At 43.3% G+C, this 21072-nt stretch overlaps 1 protein-coding gene across 4 annotated transcripts in view; it reads left to right on the plus strand.

Moving 5' to 3' along the window:
- The first annotated feature begins 5406 nt into the window (after positions 1-5406).
- The window catches only part of uso1 (USO1 vesicle transport factor), a 76506-nt gene continuing 60840 nt past the window's right edge, over positions 5407-21072 (plus strand). For all 4 annotated transcript variants that reach the window (XM_052010192.1, XM_052010194.1, XM_052010193.1 and 1 more), the window contains exons 1-4: positions 5407-5543; positions 17410-17496; positions 18275-18339; positions 19326-19405. In XM_052010192.1, the coding sequence (XP_051866152.1) occupies positions 5478-5543; positions 17410-17496; positions 18275-18339; positions 19326-19405 (298 nt within the window). In that variant the 5' untranslated portion in view covers positions 5407-5477. The remainder of the gene's footprint in view (positions 5544-17409; positions 17497-18274; positions 18340-19325; positions 19406-21072) is intronic.

Genomic DNA, 21072 nt, shown 5'->3' on the forward strand with positions numbered 1-21072 from the left:
TGTGCAATAAATTAGCAGTCTATTTGTAAGTTTAGTTACGTTCGTAATAAAACATAAAGAGTAGGTCAGACAGCATCTGTAGGGAGAGGAAAAAGTTAATACTTCAGATTGATGGCCCTTCATCAGGACTGCAAAAGTTAAAAAACGAGTGTGTTTTAAATTGCTGGGATTGGGAGGAGTGAGCCGAGATGCATCCAGATAGGATGCTTTCCAAGGTGCATCTATGAAAATTGGTGAGGGTCAACAGGGACGTGCTGAATTTCTTTAGCCTCCTGAGTAAGTAAAGGCACTGGAGTGCTTTCTTGGCCATGGCATCTTCATGGTTGGGCCAGAACAAGCTATTTGTGATGTTTACACCAAGGAATTCGAAGCTCTCAACCCTCTCCACCTCAGCACAATTGATGTAGCCAGGAGCGTGTGCACCGCCACGTTTTCTGAAAAATTGACCAGCTTTTTCCTTTTGCTGAGGGAAAGGTTGTTGTCATGACACCATGTTGCTTGGCTCTCTATCTCTCTTCTGTACTCTGACTCATTGTTATTTGAGATTCGGCCCACTACGGTGGTATCATTTGCAAACTTGTAGATGGAGTTAGAGCAGCAACATTCTTGCCATGTTTAAGAAAGCACCTGTAAATATATTTCCTTCTGCAGCAACTGTTTTTAAGTAATCAGAAGGTGTATAGGGCATTGGTAACACCACGTCAGGAGTAATCCTTATAGTATTGGTCTCTTTATTTAGGGATGAATGTTAATTCATTGGAGATAGTTCAGAGAAGGTTTGCCAGAAAAATACCTGAAATGTACAATAAAATGCTGGAAACTGAGGCCCTGGCCGGGAATAGGAAGGAGGCATGGATCAGGTACAGGGACCAAGTGAATACCTGGAGGAGTATCGAGGATGCAGGAGTATACTCAAGAAGGAAACCAGGGGGCATGAGATAGCTTTGGCAGAGAAAATTAAGGAGAATCCAAAGAGATTTTATATTAAGGGAAAAAACAACTAGAGAGAGAATAGGGCCCCTCAAACACCAAAGGGGACATCTATGTGTGGAGCAGCAGGAGATAGACAAGGTCCTTAATGAATATTTCTCCTTTGCTTTGAGCATGGAGAAAGACATGAAGACTTCAGAACTCAGGAACGTTAATGGGAATGTCTTGGGGATAATCCACATTACAGTGGAGGAGGTACTGGCCATCTGAAAATATACAAAAGTAGACAATCTCTGGGACCTGACCAGGAATTTCCAAGAACACTAATGGGAGGCTAGAGAAAAAACTGTGGGAGCCTTGGCTGAGATACTTGCATCATTGTTACCCACAGGTGAAGTGCCAGTATGCTGGAGGGTAATGAATGTTGTGCCTCTGTTTCAGAAGGGCTGCAAAGAAAAACCTGGGAACTATAGGCCAGTAAGTATAACATCTGTGGTAGGTAAGTTACTGGAGGGGATTCTGACGGATAAGGTATATGTACATCTGGAAAGACAAGGGATGATTGGCGATAGTCAGCGTGGCTTTGTGCATGGGAGATCATGTCTTATGAACTTGATTGAGTTTTGATGAAGAGACCAGGAAGGTCATCAAGGGCAGGGTGGTAGATGTACTCTGTATGGACTTAAGGCTTTTGATAGGGTTCCACATGGTAGGCTGCTCTGGAAGGTTAGATCACATGGGATCCGGGGAGAGCTGGCTAACTGGATACACAATTGGCTTGATGGTGGGAAGCAGAGGCTGAGGGTGGAAGGTTCTTTTTGGACTGGAGGCCCATGACCAGTGGTGTGCCTCAGGGGTCATTGCTGGGCCCATTGTTGTTTGTCATCCATATCAACGATTTGGATGAGAATGTACAAGGCCTGGTTAGTAAGTTTGCAGATGACTCTAAAATAGTCGGTGTTGTTGACAGTGAAGAAGGTGATCAAATATCCATGGGGATCCTGATCGGCTGGGTCAGTGGGCCAAGGAATGGCAAATGGAGTTTAATTCAGATACATGCAAGGTGTTGCATTTTGGAAAGTCAAATCAAGGTAGGACTTTCACAGTGAACGGTAGGACCCTGGGGAGTGTTGTAGAACGGAGGGACCTTGGAGTTCAGGTAGAAGGTTCCCTGAAAATGGTGAAAAACTTTCCCCTCAGGTTCCTTTTAAATCTTTCCCCACTCAACTTGAATCTATGCCCTCCCTTACCCTGAGAATAAGACTGTGGTTCATCACCTTATCTCTGCCCCTCATGATTTTATAAACCTCTATAAGGTTACCCCTCAGCCTTCTGTGCTCCAAGGAAAAAAGTACCAGCCTATCCAGCCTCTCCTTATAACATTGTGAATTGTTGAGGTTCAAACGTTGTTCCTTTGTTATTAAAATATACGTATAAGAGGGATAGGACTTTCATAGTGAATGGCAGGGCCCGTGAGAGTGGGAGACTCTAGAAGGAGGTGTCACTGTTTAAAAACAGTGATCATTTAAGACAGAGATAAGCTGTTTTTTTTCTCTCAGAGGCAGGCACAGTAGTGCACAGTTAGCGTGACGCTATTACAGCGCCAGCAACCCGGGTTCAATTCCGGCTGCTGTCTGTAAGGAGTTTGTACGTTCTCCCCGTGTCTGCGTGGGTTTCCTCCGGGTGTTCTAGTTTCCTCCCACATTCCAAAGACATGCAGGTTAGGAAGTTGTGGGCATGCTATGTTGGCGCCGGAAGCGTGGCGACACTCGCGGGCTGCCCCCAGCACACTCTATGCAAAAGGTGCATTTCACTGTGTGTTTTGATGTACATGTGACTAATAAATCATTACAGGGAGGATGTGGAGACTTTAGAGAAGGTCCAGAAGAGGTTCCCCAGCATGTTGCCTAGATTAGACATTATTAGGTATGACAGGTTAGACAAACTTGGGTTGTTTCCTCTGGAGCGTTGGAGACTGAGGGGAGACCTGATCGAAGTTTATGAAATGATGAGAGGCACAGATAGTGGATAGTCAGGGTCTTGCCCAAGGTGAAAATGTCAAATACTAGAGGGCATGGGTTTAAGGTGAGAGGGGGAAAGTTTAAAGGAGATTTATGAGGCAAGCTTTTGTACACAGAGAGCAGTGGGTACCTGCAGCACGCTGCCACAGGAGATGGTGGAAGCAGATATGATCGTAACATTTAAAAGGCATTTAGACAAGCACATGAGAAACAAAGGACCGCAGATGCTGGAATCCAGATAAAGAAACAACAAGATGCTGGAGGAACTCAGCAGGCCAGGCAGCATCCGTGGGGAAAAAACAGACAGTCAATGTTTTGGGTCAGGACCCTTCTTCAGGACTGAAAATAGGAAAAGGGGAAGCCCAATATATAGGGGGGAAATACAGTGATAGGTGCTCCCCCCAATGGGGTGCCTGCCTCTTTACCTTTGACCCACCCCCGGTGGATCTGCTCTCCCCTCCTCCCCCGCACTTACCTATCACTATCTCTTACCTGCATCTACCCATCACCACCCCGTGCCCACCTCGCCTCCCCTCTTTTGTCCAACTCCCCCTCCCACCCCATCACTGATCTGTCAGTCCTCGGCCTCCTCCACTGCCAGGAGAATTCCAAGCGCAAACTGGAGGAACGGCACCTCATTTTCCGTCATTTTACAGCCTAACGGCATGAACATAGGATTCTCGCACTTTAGGTAAACCGCCCCCCCCCCACCACCCCCCTCCCCCCCGCCATGCCTCTTCTTTCCTTCCCCTTCACAGCCTTTCTCTCTTTTTCTCCTCACCTATTTCTTTTTTTTTCTCCTCCCCTCCCCCCATGGGGCACCTGCCTCCTTACCTGTGACCCACCCCCCGGGGGATCTGCTCTCCCCTCCTCCCCCACACCTGCCCATCACTATCTCTCACCTGCATCTACCTATCACCACCCTGGGCCCACCCCACCTCCCCTCTTTTGTCCACCTATCACTGCTCTGCTTTTCCCTCCTACATATTGGGCTTCCCCTTTTCCTATCTTCAGTCCTGAAGAAGGGTCCTGACCATCCATTTTTCCCCACGGATGCTGCCTGGTTTGCTGAGTTCCTCCAGCATCCAGTTGTTTTGTTATCTAGACAAGCACATGAACAGGCAGGGAATGGGGGGACACAGACCATGTGCAGGCAGATGTGCAGTTTAAAACAAGCTGCTGATGCTGTCCAACCCACTGAGTCCCTCCAGCAGCTTGTTTTTTTTACTCTCGATTCCAGCATCTGCAGTGTTTTATGTCTCCAGATGTGCAGTATAAATTGGCATCATTGTGGGCCTGGTCCTGCGCTGTATTGTTCTATGTTCTCCTACCCTGGGTGAACAGGATTTTGGTTACAATCAGATCAGCTGTGATCTTATTAAATGGCACAGCAGGTTGAGAGACTGAGTGATGACTCCTGCTCCTAGTTTGCATGTTTTTGACCCTCATCATCCGGGACGTGCCCTCTTCTCATTACTACCATCAGGGAGGAGGTACAGGAGCCTGAAGACGCACACTCACTGAATCAGGAACAGCTTTTTCCTCTCCATAATGAGATTTATGAATGGTCCATGAACCTATGAACACTACCTTGTTATTCCCTTTCTTTTACACTTTTTCTTTATTTTTGTAATTTATAGTAATTTTATGTCTTTGCACTGTACTGCTGCTGCAAAACAACACATTTCACATCATGTAAGTCAGTGATAATAAACCTTATTCTGTTTCTACTACACACCAGTTATGCTGCTGTGAGCAAGTTTTTCATTGTACCTGCACCTCACCGTACTTGTGCACATGAAAATAAACTCGATTTAACATTACAGGTCAGTGGATTTTCATCACAGTAAATTAGGTACAGTAAATTAGGGCAGGCACTGTAATGTAGGGGCAGGCACCGTAGCGTAGCAGTTAGCGTAACGTTATTACGGTGCCAGCGACCCGGGTTCAATTCCGGCTGCTGTCTCTGAGGAGTTTGTACGTCCTCCCAGTGTCTGCATGGGTTTCCTCCGGGTGCTCTGGTTTCCTCCCACATTCCGAAGACGTACGGGTTAGGAGGTGGTGAGCGTGCTATTGTCGGCGCCGGCACTTGCTGCCCCCAGAACACTACGCAAAAGGTGCTTCTCGCTGTGTGTTTTGATGTACATGTGACTAATAAAGAAATCTTATCTTTATTATTGTCACAGGTACCAAAGGACAGTGAAAAAGGTTGCTTTGCATTTCATTCCACATTGCAAATGACAGAACGTGGGACGGTTCTGATGCACCGACAGTGCCCGCTGACCCTCCCCTGGGAATGTCGCAGCACCAACCACCGCCTCGCAGGGAGCCAGCGCACCTCCCCTTTAACGGCCGCAGTCCAGCCTCCAGTGAGGCAAAACCGCGGACCTTTAACTCGCTGATCGGCCGCGGGGGTTGCCACGTCGCCGCGCAGGCGCAGCCGCAGCCGGGCCGCCGACAGCCCCGCCTCCCTCCCTCCCGCTGCGCATGCGCGGGAGCGCGGGCGGCGTGTGACAGTTGGCGGCCATGAACTTCCTCCGAGGGGTAATGGGCGGCCAGAGCGCCGGCCCGCAGCCCAGCGGCGCCGACACCGTGAGTACCTGCTCCCGGGGCCGTCCGGGGCCTCCGGGCCCTTCACCCGCCCCTCGGCGGGCCCGGGGAGCCGCCGGGCCTGGCGGAGCCTGGGCCTGGATTTGTGAGGAGGGCGGGGGGGGTGGTTGTGGGTGGCCCGGGGCCGCCGCCACCACCCACACGGTGCCGCCGCCGCCGCCGCCGCCGCCGGCTCACTGCGGCGTGTGCTGACGGAGGTAGATGCTGAGCCGCCGTCCGAGGTGTGGGGCCCGAGGGAGAACCGAAGGCGCCGGGAGCAGCGGGTCGGGCGGCGTCTGCGGGGAGAGAAGCGGCGTGAACAGGCCGGAGCCGAGCCCTGCGTCTGAGGGACAGTAAAGCAACGCTCGGTCGGGCAGGGAGGCTCTACAGGCGGTGGTGGGGGTACGCAAGGGGAGGTCAGCATAGGACGCAACTCGGGTTGAAGTTTAGAGAGAGTTTGTTGAGGTAATTGCGGAGTTTAAGCACAGTGGAGAACAGTTCTGGGCCCCTTATCTTAGGAAGGATGTGCTGACGTTGGAGAGGATTCAGAGATTTACGAGGACGACTCCCGGAACGAAAGGGCTTTCATATGAGGAGCGATTGCCAGCTCTTGGACTGTACTCACTGGAGTACAGAAGAATGAGAGGGGACCTCAAACATTTAGAATGTTGAAAGGACTGGACAGAGTAGATGTGGCTCAGCTGTCTCCCTTGGTGGGTGAGTCCAGGACTAGAGGGCACAGTCTTAGAATTAGAGGGTACCTATTTAGAACAGAAATGAGGAGAAATTTCTTTAGCCAGGTAGCGCAATTATGGAATTCTTTGCCATGTACAGCTGCGGAGGCCCAATCATTGGGGGCGTTTGAGGAGGAGATTGATAGGTATCTAATTAGTGAAGGTATCAAGGGATATGGGGATAAGGTGGGAAATTGGGGCTAGATAGCAATAGTTTTAGTTTAGCTCATGGAGTAGACTCGATGGGCTGAATGGCCTGCTGCTCCTTTGTCTTGTGAGGACAATTAACATGAGGGATACAAGACATACGGGTAGGTTAATGTGGGGGGGGGGGGGGGTTAAAAAAAATGGGCGGCGTGGACTCGTTGGGCCGGAAGGGCCTGTTACCACGCTGTAAATAAAATTTTTTTAAAAAAGTCTGAGATGCTGGAATCTGAAGCAACAAACAGTCTGCTGGTGGAACTCAGCGGGTCAGGCAGCATCTGTGGAGGGAAATGGACAGTTGACATTTCGGGTCAAGACCCTTCATCTGGACTGGAGGGATCTTGACCCAAACTATTGACTGTCTATTGATTGGGAATGTGCGAGGGGCAGAATTAGTGCAGAGATTCCCCAGACTAGAGAGATGAGACTGCAGATGGATGTTAAAACGGAAGCCTAGTCAGCTCTACCTTTCCTTGCGTGACAGACCTCAGATCACCAGAGACCCATATTCGATCCTGACTTGGGTGCTGTCTGTATGGAGTTTGCACATTCTCCCTGCAACAGCATCCATCACCCCCAGGTGTTCCAGTTTCCAACCATGTCCCAAAGACGTGTGTTGTATACTGATCCGTGTGTGGTAGAATCTGGGCTGAGTTGATGAGAACGTAGGGAAAATATTTTTTAAAATAGGTTTATTATAGGATTGGTGTTAATGGGTGGTGGTTGGTAGATGTGGACCCAGAGGGCCTGATTCCGTCCTGTATCTCTATGACTACGAATCCCTGCTGCATTCTCTCTATGGCTATAGCGTGTATCTTTCATTTAGGTAGGGCACAAAACTCTACACAGTACTCCAGATGTCTCACTAAGGCCCTATGTAATTGTACTAAGCCATCCTTATTCCTGTACTCAAATACTCCACTTAAAGCCTCTTTGTATCCTCATCAGTAGTGTCACAGAGATACAACAGTAAAACAGGCCCTTCGGCCCACCGAGTCTATGCCATTCTATTTGCACCAGTCCAACCTTTTATTCTCCCTACATTCCCATCAACTGCCCCCAGAGTCTACCACTCACCTACACACAAGGGGCAATATACAGTGGCCAATTAACTTACAAACCACATCTTTGGGATGCAGAAGGAAACCAGAGTACCTGGGTGAAATCCACATGGTCACAGGAAGAATGTGCAAACTCCACACAGCACAGAAGTCAGTATTGAGCCTGGGTCGCTGACCTGTGAAGCAGTGGCTCTACTAAGTGAGCCACTGTGCCACCTTTGATTTGTGTCATCAACCTAGAAATTTTACATTTGGTTCCTTCAAGTCAATTTTATATGGAGTCATACAGCATGGAAAAGGCCTTTTGGCCCAACTCTTCTATACCAACTAAGATGTCTATCCAAGCTACTCCCATTTGCCTGTGTTTGGCCCATATCCTTCTAAACCCTTTCTGTCCATGTACCTGCCTAAAAATCTTTTAAATATATACCCGTCCTTATATAGCTTCCTCTGGCATCTTGTTCCATATATCCACCACCCTCTGTGTGGAAAACCTTACCCCTTGGGCCCTTTTAAATCTTTCCCCTATCAATTTAAATCTGCACCCTCTAGTTCTAGACTCCCTTTCCCTGGGAATAAGACTGTGGCTATCCACCTTATCTATGCCCCTCATGACTTTATAAACTTCTATAAGGTTGCCCTCAGCCTTCTGCGCTTCAGGGAAAAAAGTCCCAGCCTCTCCTTATAAAAGTGAATTGTTGAAGTCCAAACTGTATTGAAATATATAAGATCCTTAGATGGCATAGCAGGATAGAAGTAGAGATGTTTTCACTTGTGGGAAAATCTCAAACGATGGGGTATAACGACAAGAACAGGAGGGAGTCATTTAAAAAGTTTTTTTTAGGAACTTCTGACAGGGTGGTGAATCTCTGGAACTCCCACCACCACCCCCCCCCCCCCCCCCCCCAGAGAGTTGTGGAGGCTAGATCACTGGAGGTGTTTAAAGTAGATAAGTTTTTGGAAGATAAGATATATTTATTTATTAGTCACATGTACATCGAAACACAGTGAAATGCATCTTTTTGTATTACTAAGAACGTGCTGGGGGGGCAGCCTGCAAAGGAATTAAGGTCTATTGGGAACAAACAGGTGTGGAGGCATGGGGAAGATGTTATGCTATTGAATGGAGGGGCAGGTTTTCTTACATTGGTAGCAAATGTGATCCATCTAGTTAAGAGAAGTGGGAAAGAGTGAATGAGGAACTATGGACCCACTGGCTTAACATCAGTCATAGGAGAAGTGTTGGAATCTTTATTAAAGCATGTAATAACAAACACCTATAAAAGAATAATTGCATTGAGCAGTGTTAGTGAACATTGATAACAATAAATGCAGATGTGGGAAACACTTGTCAGACAGCATCTGTGGAAAGAGAACAGAGTTAGTGTTTTGGGCTGAAGCCAGTCTATCAGAAACATTAACTCTGTTTCATTTTCCACACATACTGCCTGAATTAAGTGTTCCTAACTTTTGAGCAGGGTGGGAATGGATTGATGAAAGGGAATCAAGTCCGACTAAACCATTGAAATTCTTTGAGAATGTTTCCAGTACAATAGAAAACGTGGAACCAGTGGATGTGGTGTACTTGGATTTTTAGAAGGGTCCCAATCAGCTCTCAACAAGGCTAGAGTACAAGAAATTGGGGATAATTTACTGACATTGATTAACAGAAAGAAAGCAAAGAGTGAGAATAAACAAATCTTTCTTACATTTGTAGGCTGTGATTAGTTGGGTACAAAAAGAGATCAGGGTTTGCTCCACATCTGTTCTCAATCTATATTAACCATTTGGCTGAGGGGACCAAATGTCATATTTCCAAGATTGCTGATGATACAAAATAAAGTGGGATTGTGATTCTTTGTAATGTAGTTATCATTTCAAATTGCTTAGACACCTGGATCCTTCCTGAATAAATTTCAAACTTCATGAAATCACTACTTGTATCCCTGAAGAGTATGGACTGTTTCCTAGCCTCCTTTTAGTCTTAATACCTTCACTTTACTGCTGGCAGACTTTTTCATTCCATTTCTACCAGACTTGGTGTCGTATTGGAGCAAAAAAGGAACTGCAGATGTTGGAAATCTAAAATAAAACAGTGTTGGCAAAGCTCAGCGGCATATGTGGAGAGAGAAACAGTTAACATTGAATGCTTATTGACCTGAAACATTACCTGTTTCCCTCTGTATTTTAAACACTTTTTCTTTGGCATGATTCAAGCCTGGAGCACTCACAAATGCCAAAGCCTGGAAAACTTCCTTGTTTCAACTTACCAGCAGTTTTGAATATCTTTGACTGCATCTCAATGCTTCTCTGGAGCTTTAAAAACTGTTGGATGTTGAGGTAAACGAGGCATTTAACAGACAAAGTCACATGTCATGTAATCATGCATGTTTTGCAAAGTCTGAGCCGAGAAATACTATCTCAATGCTATAAATCAAATACGAGGTCTATATTACAGGCATTCTAAGTGGGTGAGGATGTTATATTCTTCATTGCACCAAATAAATACTTGGCATCCAATTCACTATTCAACATCTGTTATTACTGAGCCATATCTTGTTATCCTGTTCTTGGGTTAGCTGAAAGGTAGCAGATAGGTCAATTCGTTTTCTACAGGGAACAGCTATTAGTAATCAATCCCAGCTGATCATGTGAATTTTGGGTTGATAAAGCTGAAAATCCATGTGAGGTTAAAGTTTGGATAAGTTAGTGTTCTTCCAGCTTTGTTGATAAGATAATCATGGATGGTGTTTCACTTGAATCTGAGTTGATAAACATTTTTTTTGTGTGGTTTCATTTTACAGAATACATAAGAGCATTTTCTGTCCTCAAAGCTGATAATGACTGCTTGGGTGGTTTAAATAAACTTAAAATGAATAAAGTTTGAATAAGATAACAGATCATTAGGAGATGGAATTGCCAAATCGTGGGGCTACTTTGGGCAATTGCTCAATATTTGCCTAGAGATGGGTTTTAAACCTTTATTTGTTTGGTATATTAGTTCTAATGTAGACTCCAGTGTTATTGCAATTAACACACACATTTCCTGAGTTATATTCGACCAGGGTCTATTCATTTGTCAACAGTTAAATTTTGAGACTAATTCAATTTATTTAACAGCTATTACTTTTATACCAATCTAGAAGTACTTTGCAGCCTCCTTAGATTTTCAGGGATTCAATCCAACTCATTTAATCTATCTGATTTCATTAATGGTTTTGAGGCAAATCAAGTGATAACAGATAATTCAGTGATTAGCTTGACAAGGGGGAGGGGAGCATAGAAAAGGTAGAAGGATTAATAGAGAGTTCAGGAAAAAGTTGTTTATCCAGATGGAGGGCAGAAACCCCTTTTGCATTTGAGAAATATTTGAGTCAATGTAGCTTACAAGGCTGCAGACTGAGTTGGAAATTGGGAGAGTTAAAGAGCACTTCAATAACTGGGATGACTGCTTGAGCTTTCTATAAAATTCCATGACTGTATAATCCTCAGCATAGGTCCACTGCTCTGAGGTACTTTCCTGTATAAGTTTTGCTCAGCTCTTGGTGATTTACTCATGTGGAAGCAAAGAATGATAGCTATATGATACATGAATTATGGTACTAAAAGGGGAGACATGGACCAAGTCATTTCAATATGGGGTATTAGAGATGAATAAAACTAGAGGACATAGATTTAGGATAAGGGAGAAAAGATTTAGAAGGGAAGCTCTTTCACCCAAAAGGTGGTAAGCACCTGAATGCACTGCTTGAGGGAATGGTTGAAGATGGGTCGCTGACAGCATTTAAGTGTCTGGACAAGCACTTAAATTGCTTGGGCATAGAAGGCTAGGGACCAGATGCTCGAGATTAATACAGGAGGTGCCCACTGGTTGGCATGGGTGGGTTGGGTTGAACAGCCTGTTTACACACTGAATGATTCTCCAACTCTGTGACAGTGAGCTGCCTTTGCACTTCCTCCAATGAAACCATATACATCCTAAAATATGCAGAGCAAACTTCTTTGGAGTATACAAGGAAAGGCCTCACCAGTGTACTGTAAATTTGCATTAAAACATTCCTACTTTCATTCTCCATACCTCTTGTAATAAAGGACAAACTTCCTTTTTATTTGTTGTACCTGCCTGACGATAATCTTTTGTATTTTATGCACTAGGACCCCCAGACACCTTTTGTACCACAATGTGTTTGTAGTCTCTTGCTCCATTTATACAATTTCTTTTTTCACCCTTCCAAAATGGATAACTTTACGTTTTCCCACATGCTGTATTGGTCAACTTTTCCCTATTCCCTTAACCTATTTGTATCCCTTTTCAAGCTCTCTGTGTCCTCTAAACTACCTAACCTACCTCTCTTTGTATCATCAGCAAATGTAGCTACAGTACACTAGGTCCCTTCATTCAAGTCATTAATATAAATTGTGAATAGTTCAGGCTCCAGTACAGATCCCTCTGGCATCCCACTAGTTACTGATCGTCAATCTGAAATTGACCCATTTATTCTGGCTTTGTTTTCTGTTAGCTATCCAATTTTCCATCCATGCCAGTGTATCACCCCAACCACATGCAATTTGATACAATAATCTTTTATGTGGCACCTTTATTAAATAGTTCCTGGAAATTCAAATATACCACATCTACCTCCTGTACATTACTGGTTTCCTGTTATCCATCCTGTTTGTTACAGGATCCCAGGAGTCTTGGCAAACTGGATCCAAAATTGTTTTGGTGATAAGAGGCAGCGGGTAGTGGTGGGTGTTTTTCTGACTGGAAAGGAATTGGTGCTGGGACATTTGTTAGTTATATAAATGGATGAGAATGTAGGTGGTCTGTTTAGTAAGTTTGCAGATGACATGAAAGTTGATGGAATTGTAGATAGTGAAGGTTGTCTAATTTCAAAATATAGCGGGACATAGATCAGCTGGAAAGTTGAGCAGTGTGATGGCAGGCAGAATTTAATCCAGAGAAGTATGAGGTAATGTACGTACCTTGGTAAGTCAAATTCAGGTAAGATGTATAGAATTAGGAGTATTAATGTACAGAGATCTTGGGGTGCAAGCCCATAGCTCCCTGAAAGCAGCAACGCAGGGAGATAGGGTAGTGAAAAAGGCATTTGGCTTCATAGCCAAGGCATTGAATTTAAGAGTTAGGAGGTCATGTTGCAGCTGTACAAAGCATTGGTCAGACCATATTTGGAATATTTTGTACAGTTCTGGTTGTTTCACTTCAGAAGGATATGATAGCAATGAAGAGAATGCAGAGAAGGTTCACCAGGATTAGAGGGCCGTAATTATGAAGAGAGATTGGACAGGCTGGGTTTACTCCCACCGGAACATAGGAGACTGAGGGGTGACCTCATGGAGCTTTATAAAATTATGAAGGGTACAGTATGGTATTGGTTTATTATTGTCACTTGTACTGAGGTACAGTGAAAAACTTGTCTTGCAAACTGATTGTACAGGTCAATTCATTACACAGTGCAGTTACATTGGGTTAGTACTGAGTGCATTGATGTAGTACAGGTAAAAACAATAACAGTACAGAGTAAAGTGTCACAGCTACAGAGAGGGTGCAGTGCAATAAGGTGCAAGGTAGGTCATAGGTCATAGTCCATCTCATTGTATAAGGGAACTGTTCAATAGTCTTATCACAGTGGGGTAGAAGCTGTCCTTAAGTCTGGTGGTATGTTCCCTCAGGCTCCTGTATCTTCTACCCGATGGAAGGGGAGAGAAGAGAGAATGTCCCGGGTGGGTGGGGTCTTTGATTATGCTGGCTGCTTCACCAAGACAACGAGAGGTAAAGACAAGAGTCCAAGGAGGGGAGGCTGGTGTCCATGATGCGCTGGGCTGTGTCCACAACTCTCTGCAGCTTCTTGTGGTCTTGGGCAGAGCAGTTGCCATACCAAGCCGTGATACATCCTGATAGGATGCTTTCTATGGTGCATCGGTAAAAGTTGGTGACAGTCAAAGGGGACAAACCAAATTTCTTTAGCCTCCTGAGGAAGTAGAGGCGCTGGTGAGCTTTCTTGGCCATGGCATCCACGTGGTTTGTCCAGGACAGGTTGTTGGTGATGTTCATTCCCAGGAACTTGAAGCTGTCAACCCTCTCGACCTCAGCACCATTGATGTAGATATAGGTCTGTATAGGATATTTAGTCAGAATCTTCTTCCCAGGTAGGGGAGTCTAGAACTAGAGGACACAGGTTTAAGGTGAGAGGACAGAAATTTAAAGGAGATCTGAGGGGTAAGTTTTTCACACGCAGGATGGTGAATATCTGGAATGAGCTACCAGAGAGGTGATAGAAGCAGATACAGTTACAATGGTTAAAAGGCATCTGGACAATACCTGTTTAAGAAAGGCCTAGAGATGTACAATGTGGGCAAATGGGATTAGGGTAGATGGACATCATGGTTGGCATGGACAAGATGTGCTGAAAACGTCCATTTCTGTGCTGTATGATTCTAACTCCAGCAAATTTGTCAACACCATTTCCTTCTCATAAAACCGTGTTGACGCTGCCTGATTGTCTTATGAATCTCTAAATGTCCTGCCATTATCTAATTTATAATGGATGGTCGACATTAAGTGCCATTAGTTGGCCTAGTACTTTTTCTCAACTGGTAGAGAGGTTTTAACTTCCTCGCTTCCTGTAGCCCATTGATTATCTTTTATTATTGGGATGATTTTAGTGTCTTCTCTCATGAAGACCAGTCAAAACAATGATTTTGAATCTCTGCCACTTCTATTTCCCATTATTAATTCCCCGGTCTCGTCTTATGGGGACCCAACATTTACTTGAGTTGCTCTCTTCCTCTATATAAAATAAGATATTTATTTATTAGTCACACGTACATCGAAACACACAGTGAAATGTGTGTTTTTGCGTCACTGAGAATGTGCTGGGGCAACCCAACCTCTTTCTACATATTGAATTTCTGAGGCAATATCATTCTGCACCATTACAGTGATCTCATCCTTTATTAACAGAGCTACGCTGTCTCCTTTTCCTGTTTCCTCACCTTTTTGAAATGTAAAAATATCCCTGGATATTCAGTTACCAGCCTTGAACATCTTGTAGCCACTTCACTGCATTGGCTACCAGATTATACCTATTTCTATTCATGCCATCAATCTATTTTGTTATGAATGCTGCGTTTATTCAGATGAGAGTTTTTAATTTTACCAATTTTACTTACTGACTCTGCTCGTGCATGCATGCCTGCCCTTTCCTGATGCACTTTGGTTACTATTACCCTTTTTTGGCCATCCTATGAGCCCCTTTATTTGAAAGCCTAATTTGTACTTTCAGCTTGGCTTTTCTCCCTTCTGATTCTACCTTGGTTTATGTTATTCCTGCCAAGACTGTTTAAACTCTCCCAACAGCCCTGGCAAGCTTACCACAAGGGTATTGGACCATTCCAGTTGAGGTGTATCTGTCTGGTTTGTGGAGGTCACACCTCCTCTGGAAGTTGTCCCAGTTCCTCACAAATCTTAAGCTATTCTTCTTGCCATGTCCTCCAGCTCCACTCCATCTTCCTATTTCTGTACTCACCACCACATGGCACTGGTAGCAATTAAGAGATTACCACCTTCAATTTCCATAAAATCTGTCTGCAGAACCTCATTCCTCTTGCTGCTTGTGCTGTTGATACCATTATGACTTCAACTTCTTGTTCATCCTTCCCCTTGAAAATGGCCTGTATCCATTTGGTGATTTCCTTGACCCTGGAACCAACAAGGCAACATACCATCCTTGGTGATGTCTACGGCTGCTCCCATAATTATTGAATCACTCCCTTGGTGCTGTGGACTTGGCTTTGGCTGTGGTCCCCAGAGAAAGCATCACCTTCATCATGTTAAGCACTAAATACTGATTGGTAAGATCTTTGGGCTTGTAGCTCCTAGCTTTTGCCTAGTGGTCCATTTTGGTAGTCATTCACTTCTTCCTGCACAATCTTGAACTGCAACTTGGCCACATCCCAAAATGTATCATCCACATAGCTCTCGGCCTCACACGAACAGCAATAACTGCAGCTGTCATTTAACTCCAGATGAGTTGCTGTCGCTGGTGACACTTCCCATACCTGGTTGTCCAGGCCACAGAAGGGATCCAGGGTTTTCCACAATGGCACAGTATGTGGAATCCATGGGTGTGAGCGACCCTGCCATACTTCTGCTAACACCCTTTACTAGTCCATCTGGAATACAGTTAAAACTCTAAGAAAGCCAAGTATAAACACTTCACCAATTAGCTTCCTCTCCTTTGTTAATTTAATGTTTTGACTTCTGACATCAAAACCTTTGCCAGTACTGAGTTACTTCTGCTGACCTGGCACACTGGTGCTGTATCTCACTGAAGTCTCCCTATTCCCCAAAACCTTCACTCTGGACCATGCATTCCAATGACCATGGCCAAGAAAGCTCACCAGCGCCTCTGCTTCTTCAGGAGGTGAAAGAAATTTGACATGTCCCTTTCGACACTCACCAGAAAGCATCCTATCTGGATGCATCACTGCTCTGCCCGGGACCACAAGAAACTGGAAGAGAGTTGTGGACACAGCTCAGCACATCGCAGAAACCAGCCTCCTCTCGATGGATTCTTGTCTATACCTCTTGCTGCCTTGGCGAAGCAGCCAGCATGATCAAAGACTCCACCCACCCGCGTCATTCTCTCTTCTCCCCTTTCCCATCAGGCAGAAGATATGGGAGCCTGAAAGCATGTACCACCAGGCTCAAGGACAGCTTCTATCCCACTGTGATAAGACTATTGAACGGTTCCCTTGTACGATGAGATGGACTCTCGACCTCACAATCTACCTTGTTATAACCTTGCACCTTATTGTCTACCTGCACTGCACTTCCCTGTAGCTGTGACACGTTATTCTGTTATTGTTCTTACCCTGTACTACCTCAATGCACTGTGTAATGAATTGATCTGTACGAAGGGTATGCAAGACAAATTTTTCACTGTACCTTGGTACAAGTGATATAATAAACCAATACCAAATCACTAAATTACCCCATGTTCAGGGTGCTTCTTTTGAAGTGCTTTAGTTGGATTAGAATGTGCAATACATCACCCACTTTCTGCATTTGGCCACTTGAAAATCCAGATGTGGTTAATTGCATTTTGCATTGTGTCTGTTGTCATTGTTGTTTCCAATAAAGGTCAACAACTGGTTTACAATTGCTGTGGCAAACTGGGGATTTCCAAAGTCTGAGAGAGAATAATTAATAGGAGCATAGACTTGATGGGCACTTTTGTGTGATAATAGTTCAATGATTCTAAGTTAGAGACTTTGTTAAAATACTGTAGATTACATTTGTTCTATTGCATTGTCAATATGAATTAGTTGTACAGCTTCCAGATCTAGTTAAACTTTTGCAGATCTGCTTGTGTACGTTGAAGCAATTGACAAAAGCTGGGTACAGTTGACTGAAGGTACATTGTGCATCTGCCCAAAGCAATTTTCTGTTCCATTTAAAGTGGAATCTGGTATTAGTGTGCTAACTTGTACAATGTGAAAGCACAATCAAAGAACTTCTCAGCTGTGTTGAGTACTTTGCTTGTGTCCACTTTTAATTGTCAGTTCATACTAATTCACCATTTTCCTATTGATTTCAGATGTTTCGTTTTTTTTAGTTGGATCTAAGTTATGGCACATCAGACCTCTGAGCCATTATCAAACTTTGAACCCCAGCTTTATGAAGTGTAGTAATTTATGATGGCTTATCAGTTTGTGGATTGTATTTATTGCTCAGGTTAACAGATGTAGAAATGCGATTTGCATTCAATCCTTGAATGCTGTTTTACAGTTAAGCTATCTGGACTGTGAGCATTCAGTAGTTAACCATTTCCTTTTCTGGAACAGGTGCAGAAGCTATGTGACAGAGTAGCTTCTTCTACGCTGCTAGAAGACCGCAGAGATGCTGTGAGAGCACTCAAATCACTGTCTAAGGTATGACTTTGTTTAAAAATTTGAAGTGAAGGGAAGAAAGAAATTGTCAATTAATCATAGTGGAGTTCTGCAAAACTCTACAAAGCCATTCAGCGCACCAGACACTCACTTCCACTCTTCATTCTGCTCCCCTCTCACTGCCCCCTCCCCGCACCATTGGCAAATTCTTCTACTCCATTCTTGCATGCTCGCCCAACTTTCTCTTGAATGTATCTCTACTATTTTCCCAACTCTTTTGGTAACAAATTCCACGCTTTCGTCACTCCATGAAGAAGTTTCTCGTGAACTTCTAGCATTTATTAGTGTATTTATGACTCTTGGCTTTAGACTTGTACAGAAGAAAATTTTACTTTCTTCTGCTTTCTCTTTTCCTGAGAAGAAAGCCCTCACCTGTTGAGTGTTCCTCATAATTATACCCCTTCAGTTCTGATGTCATCTTTGTAAATTCTTTTTGCACTTCTAACAGTGCTACAACATTTTTATACTATGCAAGCCAGAAATGCATACATTGCTCCATTGTAACCAAGACAAGGTTGTAAATAAGTTTAATGTAATTCTTCTTTCTCCACAGAAGAACCCAGGTGCTTTGTACCTTTTTATTGTTCTGTTAACATGTTGCTACCTGGAACAATTTAAGAGTTTCCATAGACTTAGCCTCCCTATTCCTTTTGTTCATGGGAGGGGAGGAAATTACAAATCTTTATTCGATTGTTAAAAGATGATTTTTTTGTTCTTTTTTAGCCCTAAATATGTACACTTTAAATTTCTTTCATTTCAGAAATATCGTCTTGAAGTGGGCAGTCAGGCTATGGAACACCTCATTAACGTGCTGCAGATGGATCGGTAAGTGCCCACATCTGAACATTAACCGGGAAAGTGTCTAAGCTCTACCAACTGCAGTAGAACTAGGGAATCGCTATGCTAATTCATTTGAACAATTGTCGAGAAATGGGAGTAAAAATTTCTGCTCTGAAAGTTTCCTTCAAGAGTCATCAGACTTGTATCCAATTAAGTTTGTTCTCTGATAGATGGATAACCCTGATTGCTTCAGATCAGTCACATCTCACCCAGATGCAAGAAACATGTAGGATTGCCACATGGGCTAAAGTACCATCTTTTAGAGACTTTGAATCCCCTCAAGTAAAAATGAACAATTGTAGCCATGACACAAGTTAAAGGAAAAGCAAGAGATTCTTCAGGAAAAGATTGCATAGGATACGACAAGTTTTTGGAAATCAAAAAAAAAATGCAGATGCTGGAAATGTATTAAAGTGTTTGAAATTTGTTGTTTGGACTGGTTCAGCTGCATGTGTTTGTTCATGACTATCCCACCTGAAAGACTTGGATGGAAAGTGCCAAGAAAACTGAACTTTGTATTCAATTATCCGTAATAAATATCTACTTTATCATTTGCACCTACTTACCGATTCATTTATATCTGATGTCACAAGCTGCTGTTCTCGGCTCACCTCAAAACATCTAGCTTGTGGCCATGTCAAGATCATGATCAAGATTTTCTGTTGAGCAGACTCTTGAAACTTAAATGTGTAGGAATGGCAATATGATGATTTCCACACTTTAGTAATGATTGTTGGATGCTGGTAGGACAGTAATTGTCTGAGTGATGTCTTCTAGTTTTGTCTTCGTGACCTGGTTGGACATTCTTCTACAATGTAGAAAGTGTGTCATAAATGGACACAAGTCCATAAATGTGTTTCTGTTAACTTTATAATGGCTAATGAGCAAAATTAAAAAGGCAATGTTACAACTTTGATTTTGCATCTAGATTTTAAAGTATATTTCAACTTTTTATTATATTCCCTCTGTAGCTCAGACTCTGAAATAATTGGCTATGCATTGGATACCCTTTACAATCTGATCTCTAATGACGCTGAAGAGGAAGAACCAGGTACAGTGGAATATTTCAAAGCTTAAAAACTCTTCAGATAAACATTCCCATGTGTAATTGTTTATCTTACGGAAGTTTGCCTTAAATTAACTTTCTTGTGCTTTGCTTTTGCTTTCTTATGCTTTGCTTTTTGCTGTTTCAACCAAAACATGATTGAAGATGTACCATTTTGAACACTCTGATTGAGAGATCTGCTGTATGAAATGAGATTGATAAATTTGATCATCTTTAGTTCAGTTATGGAGATGAGAGGGAGCCAAAATACTGAGGTTATTTTTCCTTGTTAGATCAAATTTTTACATAGATGATGTCTGGTCCAGTAATTTTCTTTTTCAATACAACTTGATGAGTGTAACTAAGGGGGGAAAAAAGTGGTTAAAGCTGTGCTATGTAATGTAGGCCATGGTCAGGGTGTACTGGAGAATGTATGGCATTTGGATGAGTGTGCACTATGTGAAAGATGCACAACAGTATTGCTCATGCGCTGTAATTTCTATGCTTAACAAAAAATGTAAATTTTTTTGTGACAACTGTAGTGGCACAGGATTAGCATAAAAACAAAATCACTTTGTATAAAACAGCTCCTGATTGAAGGCTTTTGAAATCAGAACTGTATTTCCGTCCACTAAGTATGACCTACCATGGCAGGATTCATTCTGCTTCTTGCAATCTTATGACAATTAAGTGATTGGAAACTAAAAGTCTTTCAAAACTTGGAATTTATAAACATTGACTTAAAAACATGATGTGAAAATGGAAGTTGGGATTATGGAATCAGCAAGTGTGTAGGCCTGCTAGTATATAGACTATGTTAAAAATGATTCTGTTCTGGCAGCAGGATGAGTTACCAAACATCACAGGATGTAAGCAAATGTCTGAAGACTGAACTTCTTGGGACGTGTGGCTTGTGACCCCTTTCTATCTTTAAGCAATCTCATTTATCAGTACCTTCCATTTTTTTCATTAAGCTAATTATCTAATCTATCTATCTTGATAATTTTCTTTAGAATTCTGATTCCTATACCTTGTCCTAAATGTTTGTTGACTTGGAACCTTGACCCATAAAGTTTCTCAAAGCCTGGGTCTTTTATGGTCATTGTTGTCCAGCATAGTTGATGTCTTTGGAAATAGCAGGGGTAATCATAGCCTATCTTTCCTCAGCTTGTGTTGATAATCCTTCTTGCAAATGTATATTTCTACATATTCTTGATCACATATAATGGCAGTCCAAAATCAATGAAGATGTAATGAGAGAGATCACTGAGCTTCTCATTATCCATCTAGTTTTGAGCTCATGTAATTAAACATATTTAATAGTGGCACAGCTGGTAAAGCTGCATCTCACAGTTCCAGCAAGTCGGGTTCAATTGTGACCTCCAGTGCTGTCTGTGTGGAGTTGGCACATTCTCCATGACTGTGGATTTCCTCAGGTGCTTTGATTTCCTCCCACTTTCCAAATATACAGGAGTTGGTAGGTTCATTGGCCACTGTAAATTGTCTCTTTTGTATGTGGGTTGTAAAATCCAATGGGAGTTGATGGGAACAGGTCAGAGGAAAAATTAGTGAGGGAATGGGATTGTTCTGTGAGCTAGCATAGATTCAATGGACCAAGTAGACTCCTAAGTCATAAGGAAATCTGGAAACATCAGAATAAAGGTAGTAAACAA

The sequence above is a fragment of the Pristis pectinata genome, chromosome 2, assembly GCF_009764475.1.
Source record: "Pristis pectinata isolate sPriPec2 chromosome 2, sPriPec2.1.pri, whole genome shotgun sequence".
Classification (NCBI taxonomy): domain Eukaryota; kingdom Metazoa; phylum Chordata; class Chondrichthyes; order Rhinopristiformes; family Pristidae; genus Pristis; species Pristis pectinata.